General features: G+C 39.9%; 1 protein-coding gene across 1 annotated transcript; it reads left to right on the forward strand.

The window, feature by feature from the left end:
* The first annotated feature begins 5,383 nt into the window (after positions 1-5,383).
* Positions 5,384-17,860, forward strand: adm2a (adrenomedullin 2a). The gene is made up of 2 exons (XM_084711057.1): positions 5,384-5,723; positions 16,982-17,860. Exons 1-2 carry the CDS (start codon positions 5,626-5,628, stop codon positions 17,397-17,399), a joined length of 516 nt encoding a protein of 171 aa, XP_084567183.1. The 5' UTR covers positions 5,384-5,625; the 3' UTR covers positions 17,400-17,860.
* Positions 17,861-18,973: the final 1,113 nt, after the last annotated feature.

Raw genomic sequence — 18,973 nt, forward strand, 5'->3', positions numbered from 1 at the left:
TTCACTTGTTTGTGTAGGACAACAGGACAGACACAAAAGCTGACATTTCGGTCGGGAGTTGAGACCACTGAACCATTTCCTGATTTCAAACTCCTTCTGTAGCTCCAGTAGTACCACACGATCCAGTAAGATTTGCCTTGTTAAGACAGATATCAGTAAAAAAAGCTAAATAATAATTGAAGCTAAAATAAAACATTTCGGCATTAAAATGTCTAAGATTGCTTGACATATATTGGTGAGTTGTGTACTTATATTGTCCCAAATTTCCGAGTTTCTAGTTTCAAAAAATGTTCAAATGCAGAAAAAATTGTAATTTATTCAAGGTAACAGTGCGTTTCCTGCTAGCTTTCCTGCTTTAGTAAAGACACAGATACATTGGTTGCATCAGAGAGTGAGGATGGAAGTCGGCCCATGTGACTTAGGACTCAGTTATGCTCTATGTTAGATACGCACACGAATAAAGATGTACTTCTGCATGTTTTCTGAAAGCAGTGGTAGTCATGGGGGGCCTGCAAATGTGTAGCTAATAGTTCAGGGATGACACGACTGCAGGACATGACAAAGAAATTTTCAAAATCCTAAAGTAAAGGTTGTCAAGTAACATGACTCAAATTATGAGTGACTCATATTTAGCCATAGTTTGTGCCTCCAATGTGTTATCATTACATTTGAGTAAAAGAGTTTGGCATCCTGTTTTCTGAAAAATAAATATCTGACAATCTTTGAAAAACCCAAAACCTTTCCTGCTGTTCTGAAGATATTGATCTATTTATACAACACCAACAAAATATGAATGCCTCATTTTGAATCTAAATATTGGACTCCAACATAACCAATATAGTATAATCGAGTTGTATGGACAGCTTGACACATTGTATTCAAAATGATCCAAAAAAAAAGATGGTTGCCCTAAATTACATGAACAGAAGCCCTGAAGACCAGTGAGAAAATTTCCAGAATAGGCTTTTCAAGTTTCTTAATCCTTTTGATCTATGAAACAGGTGGGAAAAAAAACAACTTCTTTGTCAGAATAATTTTTCGTTAACCTCACCCTCCCCTTCCAAATGATGATGACCGGGAAACTCACTAAAGAGCAGCATGGCAGCCTCTAGATAAAAACAGTTCATTCAAAAAAGTAACAAAAACACAATGATTGTCATTTTCAGGCAGTTATACACTCATGAAAACATGCTTGTGAATATCATACTTTCTGCCATATTCCAATGAATCCCCTTAGACGCTGGTCCACACTGGAGGAAAAAAAACATGAATGGTTATAGTCCTATTTAGAGTATGGGGTAGTGGTGCATTTCAGCCTCTTGTGGCTGAAATGAGTATTACAACTTAGAAACTTTAAACATGACCCTGACAAAACAAAAGATTCCACCTGCCAAAACCTTTTTCCACCTGTTCTCACAGATAAAAAAAAGGTAATGAAAAATGATCCTGTTTTAAAGTCATAAACACGGGAGAGAAAACAGTTTATAATCAGACAGAAAATTAATCAGCAGAATCTTTTTCCTCTCCTGCCTCTCAGAGCTTCCATACATGCTATGTCCTTGCTCAATTTTTATTAAATTGTCTGCTATATTTGTAAATGTTAATGTTTAATTCTACTACATGTGCAGTTTTCTGTGGCAGGCCTGCTGATGTTTATTTATTATTTGCCCGAGATGATTTTTGCATCAGAAAAAAGAGAAATAACAAACATGACATTGTTGCATTCCTCATGGAGTCTGGTTTGGCTTGTCCTGCCTCTGTTGTTGTTTCTCTCATACTGTACATGGATGTGCGGCATCCTGGGAAAGGCGTCCACTCATCTGGCAACCTGCTCGATATGCTTTCTTGGAAGTGAATGTTGCGTAACTGCATTTGAGGCAGGATCAGGTACAGTATGTGTTACTATTGTGCCGCTACATCAGTCAGTTGAGTTAAAAAAAGGAAGGAGGGAACTTGGACACCGTTCAAAAATCCTCACTAATGAGATGAAAGAAGCTGCATAGGATTCATCTGAGTCATTAAACGGAGTTGTAAGATACATGTCTGGACGTGCCACACGTCAACCTCATATCTGTGGCAACAGATTCCAAAACACAAATGAAAGTGATGGAGTCTTGGTTTGGTAAGAACTTTTAAGAGCAACTTCTACATGATATATTTGGAGGACCACAAATGTTATGGATAATAATAAGCATTTCATCATTTAATAACTAACTGTGCAAAAAGTAAATCATTATTTGATATTTTAACTGACAAATAAAGAGGAATTATAAATCCATGTTATCCATAAATAGTTTGAATTAAACAGAGATTTTTAAAAAAAAAAAACAGCATAAAACAGCAGAGGCAGGGCCAGATCATTAAAGCTTTGTACTCGACAGACATGTCCAAAGTCCTAATCTTTGAGTTTTTTAAGTTCTAAACCAATCATAATGTAAGAGTGAGTTGCCAGCTTCATTGATTTACAAAGTTACTTAGCTGTTAAGCTAACGTTAGCTATGCACTAGCTCCTTAATTTTGTTAATATTAGCCTCAACTTTGAAGTTAGTATTGGCTCTTTGTTATCGACCACCAAGTCACGTCCCAAGTCAAGACTGACAAGTCCCAAGTCCTAAACTTATGAGTTCCAAACAAGTGATGATGTAAATGTGTTTCCAGCTTCATTGATAGCATAGCCTCAACTTATTGCTTTTTGTGCACCTTCAAATGTTGAATAAAGTCATATGTTACTGCATCTTCATCTGTTATTTTCAACTTGCATGTTTCTCATTCTGCATTTATTTATTTTATTTTTTTTGTTGTGGACCATCTCATATTTTGTAAGTGCTACCCTTGAAATCGACACCGAGCACTGCGTTCAAAGTTGAAATTATTTCAACTTTGACCTTGACTTTCAAAGTGCAACCAATGAAATAACAGCTATATGTGACATCATGGCAAGAAGTAAAACATACAAGCAGGGGAGGGAAAGAGTGATGGAAGAAAAGTGTTTTCAAGTTCCCCAACACAACATTAAAAACATACCACGTCCTCTGCAGTAAAGGTAATGCAGCCGTCACATGGGGCTGTATATAATTTGTCTATCACATAGTTTACAAAAGTCCAATGCTAAATTTAGCTCAGCTGTTTGTATACCTGAAAATGAATGTATTTCCCTGCAGGTTTTTCTTTTCCTATGAGCTATTCAATTTGATTTTTTTATTGCTCATTAGAATATCAAACAATGATTTACTTAAATTAATTTGTAAACAAATGTATGAATGCCAATTTTTATCCTTTATTGATTAATGAAATAATTTATTACTTCTGTGACAGTTATGGCCCTCTACAGAATACAGCTCCCTGATGACTCATAAATAATCTGTTTCCTACCAGGAGCTTCTCAGTAAACAGTGACAACAGCAATAAACTACATGGAGGAAACGTTCAGCCCTGGAAATTTATCATTGACTGTGCATGATGGGACTGAAAAGTTCTGGGGATTGTGCAACGCTTCTTGTGTTTCTTTCTATCTGTCTTACACACTCGGCTGACAGCAATGATAAGAGATAGGAGGGAGGGTTTGGTCAGACTGACAGACTGCTCAAGAAATTCATGAAAATTGGGTTATTTTCTTGAGTATCCACATGGTTGAATATGATAGTATAAAGTAGTTCTACATTTACACTATCATTAGCTTTCTGCGCCTTCGGGGTATTCCTGTAGGGCTTATAGTGTTTCTGTGGTGCTCAATTGTGATTTTAAAGTAGAAACTCATCGATATATCGGCCCCGATATTGGCCTATCACAGCTAAAGTGGTCTATACTGGTATTGACATTATTGTTATCTGATATGTACCTAGAAGTGTTTTTTTTAACAGAGCATATATTTCTAATTACTAAAAATACCAGTGAAAGTTTACTGTTTGCACCTTGATGTAATTTTGGACGATAACAGTTGTTAATATTCACTGTAAAATATCCTGCCTCCATTAAATATCTTTGTCACCACCACATTTGAGGAATCATTGCAAAAAAATGTGTGTTTATGTATATATTCTATATATTATCTTCTGTCTAAAAATATTGACCACTGTATTAGGAATTGGGAATATATGGAATTTTTTTAAGATCGCCAATATCGGTATTGGTATTAGCCCAAGAAATCAAGTATCAGTCAAGCCCTACTTTACAGTAACCTTCCATGTATTTTATGGTATTTTAGAACTATCAGAATGTTCCTGTAGGAACTTACCATCTTTCTGTGGTGCTCATTTGTGATTTTACAGTAGAACCCCACTGATATATCAGCCGACCGATATTATCAGCCCTATATTGGCCTCATCACAGATAAATCGGTCTATACTCGTCCTGTTTTTTCTTTTTTTAACAGATCGTAATGCAGATTGTTTTTATTTGTTAGCTTTATAGGCAATCTTTTTCTTTATTCAGTTTTTTTTTACTCCTAATATCGGTATCGGCATCAACCCAAAAAATCAGTCGACTCCTGTTTTACAGTGATCTTTAATGTGTTTTATGGTATTTTAAAACTAATATTGTATCCCTCCATTATGATAATGGAACCTTTAATGCTGTGAACTCACTTGAACTTTCACCTACTATGTGATGCTATTACATATTCTAGTAATATTTTATTATTTCTATGAGTAGAGACTTTAAAGTGAGTCTGTGCTGCTCAGTACTCATTTCATAATAACCTTAACACTTGAGCAGCTTTAGTAACACCACTGAACTTGTAGTTTTCCAGCAGTATAGTTTATTAGGCTTTCTAAAATGTATCAAAGAAATGTTTGTTTTGATACAATAAACACATGCTATCCGGGTACTTCCAGGGTCAGCCACATCCACGCAGGGTATTCCCAGCCTGCCTGAGAGATAAAGATGTTACAGCAGCACCTTTGCCTCCGAAATTGCCCACCGGCACTTGAGTCAGTGAACTCCGCCCACTCAGTATTTAAACCCGCAATGTCAGCAGGCGCTCAGCTTCACACTGGAAAACTTGATCTTGACCAACACGTTTGGATTCATGGGAAAAAAACCTTACAACTGAGCCCAGGTTCTGAGCTGTAAATACCAACACGGTAAGACTTCTTTTTACTTTTGCAATGAGTAGATTTTTTTCTGTAAATGTAACATTTCTCATAAATATTTGCATAGTGGATTTAGGGTGCATTTTTTTTTTTTTTTACATTTTCAGACAAATGTGAAGTTTTCATCTGGTGCATGAGTTTAATGGGTGTTATGGAGAGGAGGTTCATTGGCAGATGTTTAGATGAAGAATTCACTGGAGATATTTTTAGTACAGACAGTTTGTGTCTAAATAAATGCAATGGGGGTAATTTAATGAGGCGCACTCTTTTCTGTTATTGTTGGCTCTGAGCAGCAGCTTAATTGACAATTTATTACTTCTGCTTTCTCCAAAGCTTTTATCAGCAACTTCCACTGCCAGGTTTGGATAACTGAACCCAGCATCAACTTTTTGGGGACACTTTTCTTTTTTTTTCTCCCTTTATTATTATATTTTTTCTTAATTTTTACGCCCACCTTTGGGATTTCAACTTCGTCCAGCCCGTGTGGTCGCCCCCTCCTTCCCAGAGAGGGTGTGAAGTAAAAGTTGGCCCGGAGATGCGGTCCCTTCTCCCGCTTACTGTGTATTGCATCAGCCTGGTTTCCCTCCAGCAGCTGCTGGCTCTGCCGGCTGAGGAGCGTCCCGACACGAACAGGTAAGACACACTACTTGTTAGGCTACTAACTACTTTATTACGCAGAAAAACCCGCTCCTCGTTTCCGATTGGCGGAGTAGGATACTTAAACTTAAAAGATAAACGCACGTGGAGCCGCACTTCAGACAATTTAAATATTATTGCGCCAACCGGCACTAACAGGCACTAGATGGTCACTTTGACCTGCTTGGTGGGGGGTGGAAGTGAAATGTCATGTTCATTATTAAATGTAAATTAGCTTTAATGGCGTAATTAGGTATTTCGACGTGTTGGATATGATTTTTAGTCTTTAATATGTGAAGACGTCAGTAGGCTACAAAGCTTTTGTTATTTTAAACTAACTTATCCTTTGCATAGCTTTAAACGCAGCAAGTTCTTCAAAGCTTCAAGGTTTTCCATTGGAATTTCGCACTATTTAAAAACACAGACATTAGCCTAAAACAAATTGAGAATAATATTTCCAGCTAAAATAAATGCAAATAATCTATAATGGTGTTATTAGGTATTAATACAAATTATTAAAACTTACACTTTATCTCTGACCTGTAGTTTGAGGTTAAAGTTTGCAGCTAAACTAAATGTTTTAATTACAGTAGCCTTTAATACACATTGAAATACTATTTAGTAGTACTTAAATGTGTAACTATGTGAGTTAGCTAAAGTTAATGTTATTTTATGCCAATATATCCTTTTTCATAGCCTCAAGTGGAATAATTGATCAAGAATTTTAGTGTAATTTGGAATTGTTTACATACACAAACATTTGCTTAACACAAATGTGGCATTCTTAAAGCTTTCACTTTCTCTCTAACTTATTTTTTGAGGTTAATATTTGTTGTCTTTCTTGAGTTAGCTGCAGCCTGTGAAAGGCTGAATCATTTAGCCTGTAGCCTGTCTGATAAATCACATCAGGGTTACTGTGTGTAAAAGTGAGAGTGCGTGCCGAGTTGTTGTGTCGGGCAGATAGCGGATAATGTAGACTGCAAGGTCATAGGCTCTGCCATGATACAATAAAACACTTTGTCTCCTCTTTGACAAGAAGCCCAGCAGGAGCACAGATCAGCTGTGGAATAACAGTGTTAGGAATTGCTATTTCATATTCAATTCACTTAAACTATTTAAAAAGTTCAAAAGACCCAACCAAATGAAAATTAATGTTATTTCTGTAATAGTTTTTGAATTATGCTGCCTGACAGTGTTTGTAAAAGTTGTTTAATGCCTTATGGTAGGATTTCACTTTTCCTTGTAGTAAGGCAAAGTTTAAGTTAAAGTAACCGATCATGACGTCATGCAGGTGATGTTGTAAGATGTATCTTGCATTCTGCATTTTACATCAGGTCTACAGTAAGTGTTATCCACATTTAACTGTACCAAGTCGGTTTAACAATTCAAGTAAATTGTAACTCAGAATGATGATCCTCTGTTTTCTGCTCTTCTTCCTCCTCCCGCTCTCGTCCTCCCACCTCAGTCACATGAGTGACTGTTTATAGAGGTTTTGTTTGGTTTAATCTCAGCGTGATTCTGTATGGAAAACTGTTATTTCCAAGGTGGGAAAACCAGTTTGTCTCCATGAATAGCCCAGCCAGAAATACCAGCATGGACTATAGTAAAAGATCTTGTGAGGCACTGAGCGGCACCTGTACTTTTCCACCCCTTAAGTGTCAGAGCTTATAATTGCAAAGCCCTGTGTAAAACATTAGGCAACAGCATAACAACCAGTTTGATTACTAACAGTCCAACACACACATACAGTACAGTCTACCCATCCTGATGTGAGAGGGAGGACTGCCAGCGATGCAATACGTGTGACTAGTTGCACTGTTGAGGAGCAGACAGGAATGTGGATGAGCTGGTGCATGAATGCCCTCTTCTGGTGGATTTTGGATCCACAGCTGCAGGCTCACTACAGCACCAGGAGGAAGAGAGACTCAGTGTTTGGATGTGTGGACAAACTGAAGACTACAATCCATCTTGTCTGTGAATCATCATTAGCAAATGTTTTAGCTGATCCCACCTGACTGAGAAATTATGAATACTGCAGTCATTTAGCTGGTGGTCTTTCGGGGCAGCTGTGATATTGTAGCGGCCGCTTTTTAGATTATTTTGGGGCACTTTGTTTGCCTTTATTTTATCATGTACACTAGAGAGGATGACAAGAATATATTTGATACATACATAATTTAAAAAATATATTTGCACATAAGGCAGGAGTGAACGGATTTGGAAGACATTGGAAGCACTTAACCTCTATTACTGATAATATAACAGTGCAAGGAGATCTGGGAGTTGAACTTTCCTCCGGGTGGCCATCTCTTGCATGTGTGTGTCAAAGTGTGTGTGTGTTCAAATGGTGAACACCTGCTACTGAAACCTGAGTGAAATAAGGGGAAGCGCAGCTCCTTTATCCGCACTCTGTTTGTGTTGCTTCTTCACTACACCTGCCCGGCACTGTAATCCCCCATGATTCCCGTCTTTGTTTGAAAGTCTTAGGGTCAATATCATCATGCGTCATTGCTACGGTTTTTATCTCTCAGTCTGAGAAACTGATGCAGTAGTTAAGTGTCATTTATAAGTAAATAATGTCTTAGTTGTACAATTAGACTGCCCCATATTTCATCAGTGATATGTTATTTATCGTCAATTGGTCATCTACATTTCAGATTTTCACATTTCAATTATCTAAACCTGAGGAAGGCAGTGCCCAAATGACTGTGAATGCATTGTGAACACTTTGACCTGGGTAATTTTTGAGTATGTGTATTTTACCCACTTTAGAATGGCACGTCCTGGGTCACTGCTATGTTTGCACTGTTGACTCTGGGAAGGGTGTGGAAATGTCGACTCCTTTAAACATGGACTCAAGGCAGCCTTACTGGGAAGGTATAACCCAATGACATAAATAAAGATGGACGCTGCGGCTCCTCTTCTTCCCACGGTACAAACTGAAGTCAAAATATCATGGATGCGAGTGCTGCCATCTTGCGCTGGTGACATAATTTGGAGCCAGAGTCTGTGCAGTAGTGATCACCGTTGGAGCTTTTGAGTTTCCGCCCATCTCAGCTGTCAATCATAGCACAACCCCCCCCTTTTTATAGCATTGAATAACTAATTAAAACCAAACTGATCAGATAGATCAACACTTCAGCACAAACATCACCATAAGAACTACAAAATGATAGAAACCATTTTTGGAAAAAAAAAATTGATGTGTATGTTCTATGTTCTGTTTGGCCCATCTCTGCCACCAGCCACCAGGGGACGTTTGAGATGCTTTGGCTTCACTTTTGGGGATCTCTTGTGTTGTCCATGTCTTTATATGTCAATGTTATAACCCTGACCAACCAGTATAAGTCACTAATACAGTAACAAGATCATGATCCCTCACTGGCTTCCCACCACAAACCCTTCTCCATGGTGGATGTCATATAGAAAATTATGATACCCGTTTACCTTGCTTTCTATTTCATTCCATACCCACCATGTGAATCCTGAAAGACCTGCATATAACTTCACCACAGCACACATTATATATGATTATAGCTTGGAGAACACTTGATTGGCTGCTAGAAAAAACAAAAAAAATAGTAATTTCTTTTTAGATCTGGGTACAAAAGGATTGAACGCAGGTATCCTTTGACAGGAGATGTTTTGATACTATTTGGCATTGGGCTATTTCGGTCAGTACCTTAAAGGTATCAAGTACCAGTATACAGCCCTATGTTTTACCCACTTTGGAATGGCCTGCTCACTGCTATGTTTGCACTGTGCATTCTGGGCAGGGTGTATGTTCACGTGGACTCAGGGCACCAGGAGGGTATAACCTCAACTAAACCCTGACCAAACAGTAGAAGTCATTAATACAGCAACAAGATCATGATGTCTCACTGGCTTACCACCACAAACACAATCGTACTCTGTTGTGCACCCATCCAAGTCAAAAGCAATGCAACTTAGGGTTGAACCCTTATCTTTTTGGTAGGTAGCAATCACCTGAATGTCTCCTTTAAATAAGACTCCTCATAGATTTCCAATAGAGATATGACATTACTTAAGATCATGTGCCTGAAGCTGATTCTTTGTGGTGTTCACAGTGTTGTTGAGCAGGTGAAGACACTTACTGGGGGCCTTATTCCAGTAGACCTTTAGTCCATACAAATATATTTCACTCTGACAACATCATGAAATTTCCCTCCCCCATCACTTCTCCTCATAAATGTCCTGTCTGGCTTTTATTAGAACAGTAAATTCTCCCTCTTCTCTTGACTCCACAGAGCACATCCTGTTCTGTTACCATCAGATACTGACAGCATGATAATAACAGACATGACTACTCTACATTTTTCTCTCGTGTTGGACGCTGAGTCTGTCTGAGCTCAGATGTCTGTCATTCCTTCCCTGTTCTGTGTTTGTGTCCATGTTGTCCCTATGTGTCCTTATCAGGACACAGCAAAATCCCACGCGAGACGCTGTAACAATGCCTGACGGGCGCTTCCCAAACAAGGAGAAATTGCATGTTCCTCGGATCACATGCAACGCATACCCTTCATTGTCGTTTTACATAACGTCTTGTGGCTTTTTCTTTTTTGTAAGGGAAAATAGCCGGTATCCGCAGCCAGACAATAAGTTAAATATGGCTTTAGCAGCGAAGCAGCTTTACAAATACAGATTCCAGAAGTGGGAAGCGGTTCTTTACTTCGAGACATGTAAAGCTGATTTGCGGTCAAGCTTTTGCTACAACGACCCACTCATGACATCAGTCTGTGTGTATGTTGTGGATGCAAGTTTGTTCGAACTTGAAGGCCAAATAAAGTCATGTTTTTCCCCAAAAGACTTGTTAAATCATTAACCTGATGTTGTAAGCGTGGATTTGAACAGCATGGGGTCCAGACATCCAACACAGATACTCTTAACATAATATTTACCTGAAAAACAGACTGAATTCATCTCGCACAGGGTGGCTTCCTGCCTTGTTGATGTTTGACAAACCACTGTGCTTGTGCAGTTGGCTTTGGGTCCGTCTTCTTGATTTGCTATCTATCTTCTGACATGTTTACACCTTACCAAGGAACATCAAGAACATTACTCTCTCTTTAGTGAGTGTACATCAGAAATATACATCTCAGAAAACCACTTCTATGCTTCCAGAATGATTGAAACCAGCATTGCCTCTGCTGTAAATCATCTCAAGAGAGGCCTTTTCTCATATGTCCTCTTTAATTTGTTGCATGTTGTATACAGGAATTTTGGCTCGGACTGCTCAGACATACATATGTACTGTATAAACAGTTGTGGCTCCATGGGGGTCAATCTGACCAAACGCAGGCTGAAGTTGAGAAGTGAGGAGGAGCTGCGACCAAGCAGGCAGAGAATTCCACTGTGGATTAATGGCTAAGACCTAAATTCCACCTTCCACATCCTTAAAGAGCAGGTTTCCACTTCACACAGAAAGCCAAACTGTTGTGGAGGCATGAGTGTGCATGTATACTGTGTATATATATATATATATATATATATATATAAGAGGAGAAGCTTATAGTGGGAGTGTGGATCAAAGGGCTTAAGGGAAAACAAAGGCGGCCTCGAAGGGAAAAGGAAACCTGCTGTCACTTGATAACGTGATTGCAGCTGTTTTGTCTACATGCATTGCAATAATGCACCTTCAGAGCAGATATGTAGTTTTTAATATGCCAACCTGTCTATCTGTGTAGTTTACTGGCTGTAAGTATGCTCCAGTTTTGCTTGCATAAACTAAATCATAACCCACTGAGGAGGTTATGAAAGCAAAACTGCTCCCGAACAAGTAGGACCAGTGTTTCATGTGACATAAATCACCTTTCCTTTATTTTTGTCCTGCTTCCTGTTAAAAACAATCTACCCACTGTTGCCTAGTGGGAGATTACAAATGAATGTGCCATATTTACTGCTGATTAAGGCTGGCCTTGGTAAGCTTCAGCCTCTCTGGTAATCATGTAGTGTATCAGCAGCATGGTACTAGGGTTAGGGTGAGGAAGGGCTTACCCTCTGCAGGGTTAGGGCTAGAGTTACAGCTAAGGTGCCAATATATTTAATCAGATGTCCTTCTCAAATGGTCAAATCAACCAATGGACATTGCAAGCAAAGATGCTGTTCGATATTAACTGGGAATTATTGGACCAGTCTTCAAAGATTGATTGACCTACCTATCTTTGAAGATAGTAACACTTTACTATCAGGCTCTAGTAAAGACAAAGGAAACATATTTTTTAAGACAAGATGACCCATCCCTATCCGAAACTCCTCCCCCCTCACCTTTCCAAGGCTTGAATTGGGTGGGCTCTTTCAGACAGTCTGGCATTCATGCCCACTCCATGCAGTGATTATTGCATCTTGGCCCTCTCTATGATGATACGCTTTTCTTCCCACCTTAGAGTGGGATGGCTCTCTTTGGAACAGTTGTAAAAACTTTTGCCTTCCGACGTGGTTGGGTAAAACAAATAGTTTGTACAAACTTTCTTTTTTTCTAGCATAACCCATCCCTTAGGGTAAGGGAGGGTCTAGTATACTTTGTCATGAACTTGTCATTTGGTCATATTGATCAATGGGCATTTCAAGAAAAAAATTCTCATGATCAATCTATCGATCTTCAAAGACGACAACACGTTGCTATATGGTGGTGGTAAAAACAGAGAGAAAAATATATTTTCAGGAAAAAAATACTCAATTTTTATTATCAAATTTACTTGAAAATCAGGATCCATCCCTATCAGAGACCTCTACCCCCACACAGTTCCCACATGTTGGAACTGGGGTGGCTGCGTCCATCAGTACAACATTCACACCCCTTCAACATGTAGTGATTGGCCAGCCATTTCTGCCGTCTTTCATGTGCACATTGGAAGGCAACACTATGAATGCCTTCCAGGGAGGACTTACCCTCTGCTCTGCAGGGAGGCCATGGCAGCTGAAGCTTGCCATCAACATGAAGAGACTCCAGTTTGGATTCCTCAGCACCAGTGCTGTGAGGTTAATACAAAAGAAAAACCAACCAAGGCAGCACAAGGGAATCAGCTTGGCCGTTTATCGAACTGTAAAATCCTTCAAAATCATCATCAGTCAAAAGGAATTTTAGTTTAAAGCCCTTACACTAAGACCTGCAAACCATCAAAAACTATGGCGGGCTGAACAGTTAAAGACAAAGTAGCTTGGATATCTTTGATCGTCTGCCAATCATGGAGCTCTCCATTACTTACGAGTTGTGGGTTTAAGCGCTTAATAGCCAAAGTAGCCTGTCTTGTGAGATCAAATGTGACAAAGTGAAAAAGTTCTCTACTGCAAGATTCTTTTAATTTCTGGAAGAAAAAGCACAACAGTCCAAAGTCTTCTTGAAGAGACTGTAATTGGAGCTGCTTCTGGCCAGACTGACCTTGGCCTTGCCCTCCACTACACATGCTTCCCATAGCTATTAACATACAACATGACCTTTCAGTTTGCATGTATACTATTAGAAAAGTATTTAAAAAGTACTTATGTGATAAATCGTTGAAAATATCAAGCCTCAAGTGAGATAAGCAAGAAGAAAACTGCACAGCAAATCTTGAAAACCAAACAAGATCTTTTGGGATCAAACACTTAACACAAACACATTTAACCTCATGTAAAGAGCAAACATTATTGGTGGATAACGTTTGCATGTATCCATACTCCTCTAATAATTAGGCTATTCTTTTAATTGTTGTAGCACAGTCACTTGATCCTTGTGGCCATCTGCCAGCCAACACAGATTAATTAAGATGCAGACCTGCAAAGTCCAATCCTGTGGGAGGGTTGGAGAGTTTGTGTTAGACTGTTGAAAAGTTGTTAAGTAGACTGATCATAGTCTGCAGCTGCAATGGATGACCTGGCCAAAACCAAAATGCAGACCTTGGTCCTAGCCAGGGTGATAGAAAGGTCAAAGCACTGGTGTCATGGACAGCAAAGGGACAGATTTTCTTATGTTACAGTCTGTTCCCTACAGGGTTTACAACTTAATCTCCTACATAAACAAAACTGGATTACCAACCAGGCAAAGCGGGCAACTGTCCCAGGGTTCCAGACTCTCTGGGGCCCTTTATTTTGTTCTAAATTGGATCATTAACACTGTGTACACCATTAAAGCATCTCATAAATAGGGTTGTTCTTATAATGAAACCAGTATTGGAAATGCCTCTGATACAGCCTAAAATGCTAGATTGGTATCTGCAAATATAAGAGTATGCACCAATCCAATATGGCGTAATTTCTTAGTCCTAAAAGGCTACTTCCCCATATGCCAAATCTTTTAACCTGAGAAAAGTCATACAACAACAATTGCAATCATATCACATCCAAACAGGGTTGGTGGTATGCAATATGGCTATTTGTTTAATGCGTTGGCTGATCATAAAGAGGGGCCCACGGGTTACTTTTAATACCAGGGCCTCATAGTGGGTTAATCTGGCCATGGGTATAAAGTGTTTCAACCTCAGACAAGAGGAGTGTCTTTTGGTCTTACTTTAAACTTTTGACATCCAAGATCCAAATTACAAAAAAGGAGGAGCCATCCATACCACAGATTACAGTTTTGTCTTGGACAGAAGAATAAAGTCAGATTAACAGTAACTTTAAATCCACCCTTTAAAAAAGTTAAAAAAAAGTATAAATGTTCCACACAAATGGAACAAAAATAGGGCAATTTGGTGCAGGGCCACTGCTGGTGCCTTGTGACCCATGTGAATAGCTTTTCAAATGCGACTTTCTGCAGACCAGGTGGGTGTAACTTGGTGATGTGGCACCATGGCACACCAAGCCTGTCCTGGAAATAGTCCTCGCCTGTGTCTGTGGCCTGGCGTTACGCAACTATTTATTCAGCCACTGCTGCTGTTGGACAGCTGGTCTCCTACAAGCTACCAGACCTGTCAGCGGTGAGTCAGCAGCTGAACTGGCTGAATAAACCAAAAGCTTCACATTTCACAGTGGAATCCCAAACCCACCATAGCATGGACTGCTGTGATGTCTCAAATCTCAACTTCTCACAATGAGTGAGTGTTCATGGTGAAATAACACAAGTCAGCGTTTCACAAGTGGAACACACTTTATAATTAGATCAACCGTGGCCTCGGCCTCTCATAACATGGGGAAATAGTGCCAAATCTGATGCAGTGGAAGATTTTTCCTATGACTCAGAAAAGCAAATGGTAGATATATTTGTCCTGATGCTGTATTTAAACCCAATTACATCTTCATCCTTTTTATCTCTGGCTGCCAGGGGTAACAGCGCTCTCCTATTTAATTCTGTGCGCGACCTTCAGCGGTGGTGATGGCTTTAACACTCAGGGACTTGAGTACAGCACACTGTGCTGTACAAACACGGCAGTGACAGTTCAGTGAAGAACTGCTGGGTCAAGACATGAAAAGTGACTGTCTTTGTCAAACAATGAACAGATGGCGAGTTGGTGTTTGCTGAACAGCCTGTACTGGTCCACTGCACTGCAGAGCATGTCCATCTTAACGGGTCACTTTGTCTGATGTGCGGTCTCAGAAATAGGGCTGTCCCAATACTGATACCATTCTGAGAAATGCTTTTGACACAGCCTAAAAGCTGGATCAGGTATCGGCAAAGTCTATGCACCTATCCAGTGCCATGTAATTTATTAGCCGTGCTGCTTCCCAGCAGTATCCTGTACACCAAGTGTTTTTTAGCATGAGTCAGGCCTTACAACAATGATGGCAATGAAATCAGATCCCCACAAGGGTTGGCAGAATACAGCTGTTAAAAAATAATATTACCACATATTTTTCACAGCACTGGTATTGTACCAGTATATCGTATTGGTCAATATGCAAAGTTTAGTTACCAGAATTGGTACAGGGAAGGTCAAAATGGGAAAATGTGTCTGTTCGCCTAATTTAGAAAAACATTTTTTTCAAACTCTGTCTAAGTTTTGATTACATTTGGTCAGGTTCTAAGATTCAAACATTGCAAAAAAGCATCTAATTTTTCTGGAAACAGTATCCCGGTTGCTCTGAACAATCCACAGACCTCACTATCAACAGTTTTTACTTGAACTACTTTCTGCAAAAGTAGAAAGACACACTGCTTTTGAGTTTTCCAAACGTCTTTTTTCAATGCTTGGAGCAACACAATTCAAATTCCATTCACTTCCATTGTATTGCAGTGGTGATAGAAGTTTCAAAAGCTGATATCTCACAACCTGCGTGCATAAAACCAAAACTATCTGCATGGCTAGATAGGAGTCAGCAAGTAAATGTAATTTTGTGTTTTGAATGAACTGACCTTGAAAGAGTGAAAAGTTGTGTCTCTTGAGTAAGAGATGCCTAAGTTTCTCTTAATGTATTATACAGAAGACGATTTATTAAAACTGAAACTACCAGATATCTAAAAACTGAGGTGTTAATGTTCTCCTCTGGAACCTATCAGTACCTCTGAGACATGACTGGCCAGGCTAAATCTCCCGTAGCTACCACTGAAACCTGGCTCAGCATTATAGTGCAGTGAGATGCAGGAGTTGATTGTCTAATGTAATAAACAAGGCTGGCTCAGAGTACATGTTGTTTCAGGCAACGTGTGTGAAAAGCCATTAACTTTTATGTAGTGCATTAAGAGATGAGCATGGTGTCCACATGGATGGATGGCTGTGCAGAGAGCCACGCTGTGTTCAGACAGCAGGCAAAAATGATTTGTTTATCAAAGCTGCTTTGTATGGCTAATCGGATTTGTGCAGAATTACCTGTGTCCTTACAACATTAGTTGTTATAGTAACAATGTTGGCAGGTGCATGCATGACTGAAGGTCTTTTTTAAATTTTCTGTTCTCATTCTATTCCTGTTATATTCGCATGTCGCAATAACTTAGATGTTGGATTGTTTTATTAGCCATGCTAGCTAGGAAAGAATGACTGTTGATCAGTCAGTCCAGACTGAAATATCTTAACAACTATTGGATGAATTACCATCAAATTTTGTAGACACTCTTGCTCCCCAGTTATGGAAACTGAAAAGGGACGTACTTGCAAATACATAAGATTGTTAAATAAAATGACAGATAGTACTTTATAGATCCCAAACTGGGAAATTCTTGAAAATGCATGCGTCGCCCAGGAATCGATCCCAGGTCATAAGAATGGGAGACACTGTTAAATCTGCAATGGCAGCATTTTCAGAATACCTAATTTCAGTGCATTTCTCATGTATTTTTACCAAAAAGGTGTTTACATTTTTCACATTATTTCTGTTGTCCTCAGGTTGGACCTTCTCAACAAGCTCATGGACCAGAGAGAGGAAAAAGCCTCACTGTCAGGAAGCCAGACTCCCATCACCGTCCCCTCTTCTGCCCCCAGCCAATCCCCAAAATGGCTGCCTGGGTTTCTGAGACACCAACCGGCTTCAGGTGCGAGAAAAGCCTTGCCAAGCCTGGCGTGGGCGCGACCTGCTGAGGCTTTGCAGATCGAGAGGAGGGTGTTGAGAGCTCGTCGCCATGCCCACTCAGGATCGCGAGGTGGTCACCACTACCCCCACCACGCCCAGCTGATGAGAGTGGGTTGCGTCCTGGGAACGTGCCAAGTGCAGAACCTCAGCCACCGGCTCTACCAGCTCATTGGTCAGAGTGGCAGGGAAGACTCGTCCCCCATTAACCCCAGGAGCCCCCATAGTTATGGATGAGTTAGTTGACACCCACAAACACCCGCAGCAAGTCTATCTATATTGCATTTATTTATCTCTTAATGTGTTACTGGTAGCCTTTGCATTAGAGTTGATGTAGTCCATTTGTTTATCTCAAAATGACAATTATACTCCTCTTCAATGACTGTTGTGTGTCTACTCTTTGTGCTGATCGATGGATTTGAAGATTCAAATTCAAGATTATGACTGACCGAATCGTCTTTGAGTTCCCCCACCATACTGAGAACATTTGCCCTTTGAAGAGGACGTTCATGTCTCGTCAAAGTCGTTTTCCCTTCTCCCTCCTGAATGCTCAAAAGAAGCCAAGAGGCCTCAGTTTGACATCTTAATCCTGTTAATTTAAGAATGAAGGCTTGTCTTCAACACCATTCAGTGGCCTGGTCCTGTCTGCCAACTGACCTCCCCAGCGGTGGTTATCCCGTGGCTCATTGATCAAACACTTAAGCCCCTAATGTGGATTTCAACCCAGAGCACTGTCAAAACCAATGTATTCCCAAAGACCTTGTAAATGACCCAAATGAACCCTTTTACCTCTTTTTTTGTGCCCCCCTTTTTGTCAACTTTGGGACTCTCAGGTCATTTCACAACTGCATAAACAATTTCGACAAGACATCCCTGGAATATTCCCAGAGTTTTTAGTTAAACTGGGAATTTGTCATTCAGCAGGACTTTGTGTTTTTGGGCCACAGTTTACATATGAAACCAGCCACAGCACTTGAGTTATACCCAAGTTTAAGAGCATTCTGAGTCAGAACTTAACCACATGAACTCCAAACACGCAGAAAATGAAAAAGATAGAAGGTTAGAAACTCAGTGACTTGGAAGGAATCTACACCGAAAATGACTCCCCAAAGGATCAGTTTCAATGTTGCATTATAGTGGCCAGCACAGTAGGTGGCAAAGTGAACCTTGGAGCCATGGATCAGCGCTCCAGTGCACCACTGCTGACGTTTTCCCCCGCGGGAGGCCAAGTCTGAAATATTAGCCCTTTCACGTGATTCATAAGTTTGCCTGGCAAGTGAGGACTTTGGGTTGACAGCAGTTTAATAAAGCTGACCTAATCACTTCAGTCATATGTACCGCCACAGCAGGGAAGGGGGGGGCAGCCCTGGGCCTCCCATGGTCTGCACATTCAACACTAATAAATAAAGAGTAAGGCATTTGCAGTCTGGAAGGGTCGGTTTACCAAAAATACAAAAAACCCCTAACAGTTTCCTCTTATTTTTGCATGGGAATTGTGATGGGGAGGAGGTGGCAGAAAATCTTAGGCAAAAAATAAATTTGCTTAGTATTTAAAAGTATTTAAACATTTTTTGTAGTTTTGTTAAACCAACCCTTTAAGTGGTTATTGCGCAGACTTATCAAGGTTCCAAAAAGACTTGTTCTGATACCAGTTTGCTGCTGATGCTGGATTGTGAATTGACGACTACACGATTCTATACACTGATGCGATATCATGTAATTTATTAGCCCCAAATCGGTATCCTGGCACTTCCCAGCACCAGCAAATGTTTTTTTAACCTGAGCCAGAGGTTCAGGTATTGGAACTGGGA

This window comes from Lutjanus erythropterus, chromosome 22 (genome assembly GCF_056507025.1).
Source record: "Lutjanus erythropterus isolate fLutEry1 chromosome 22, fLutEry1.hap2, whole genome shotgun sequence".
Classification (NCBI taxonomy): Eukaryota; Metazoa; Chordata; class Actinopteri; order Lutjaniformes; family Lutjanidae; genus Lutjanus; species Lutjanus erythropterus.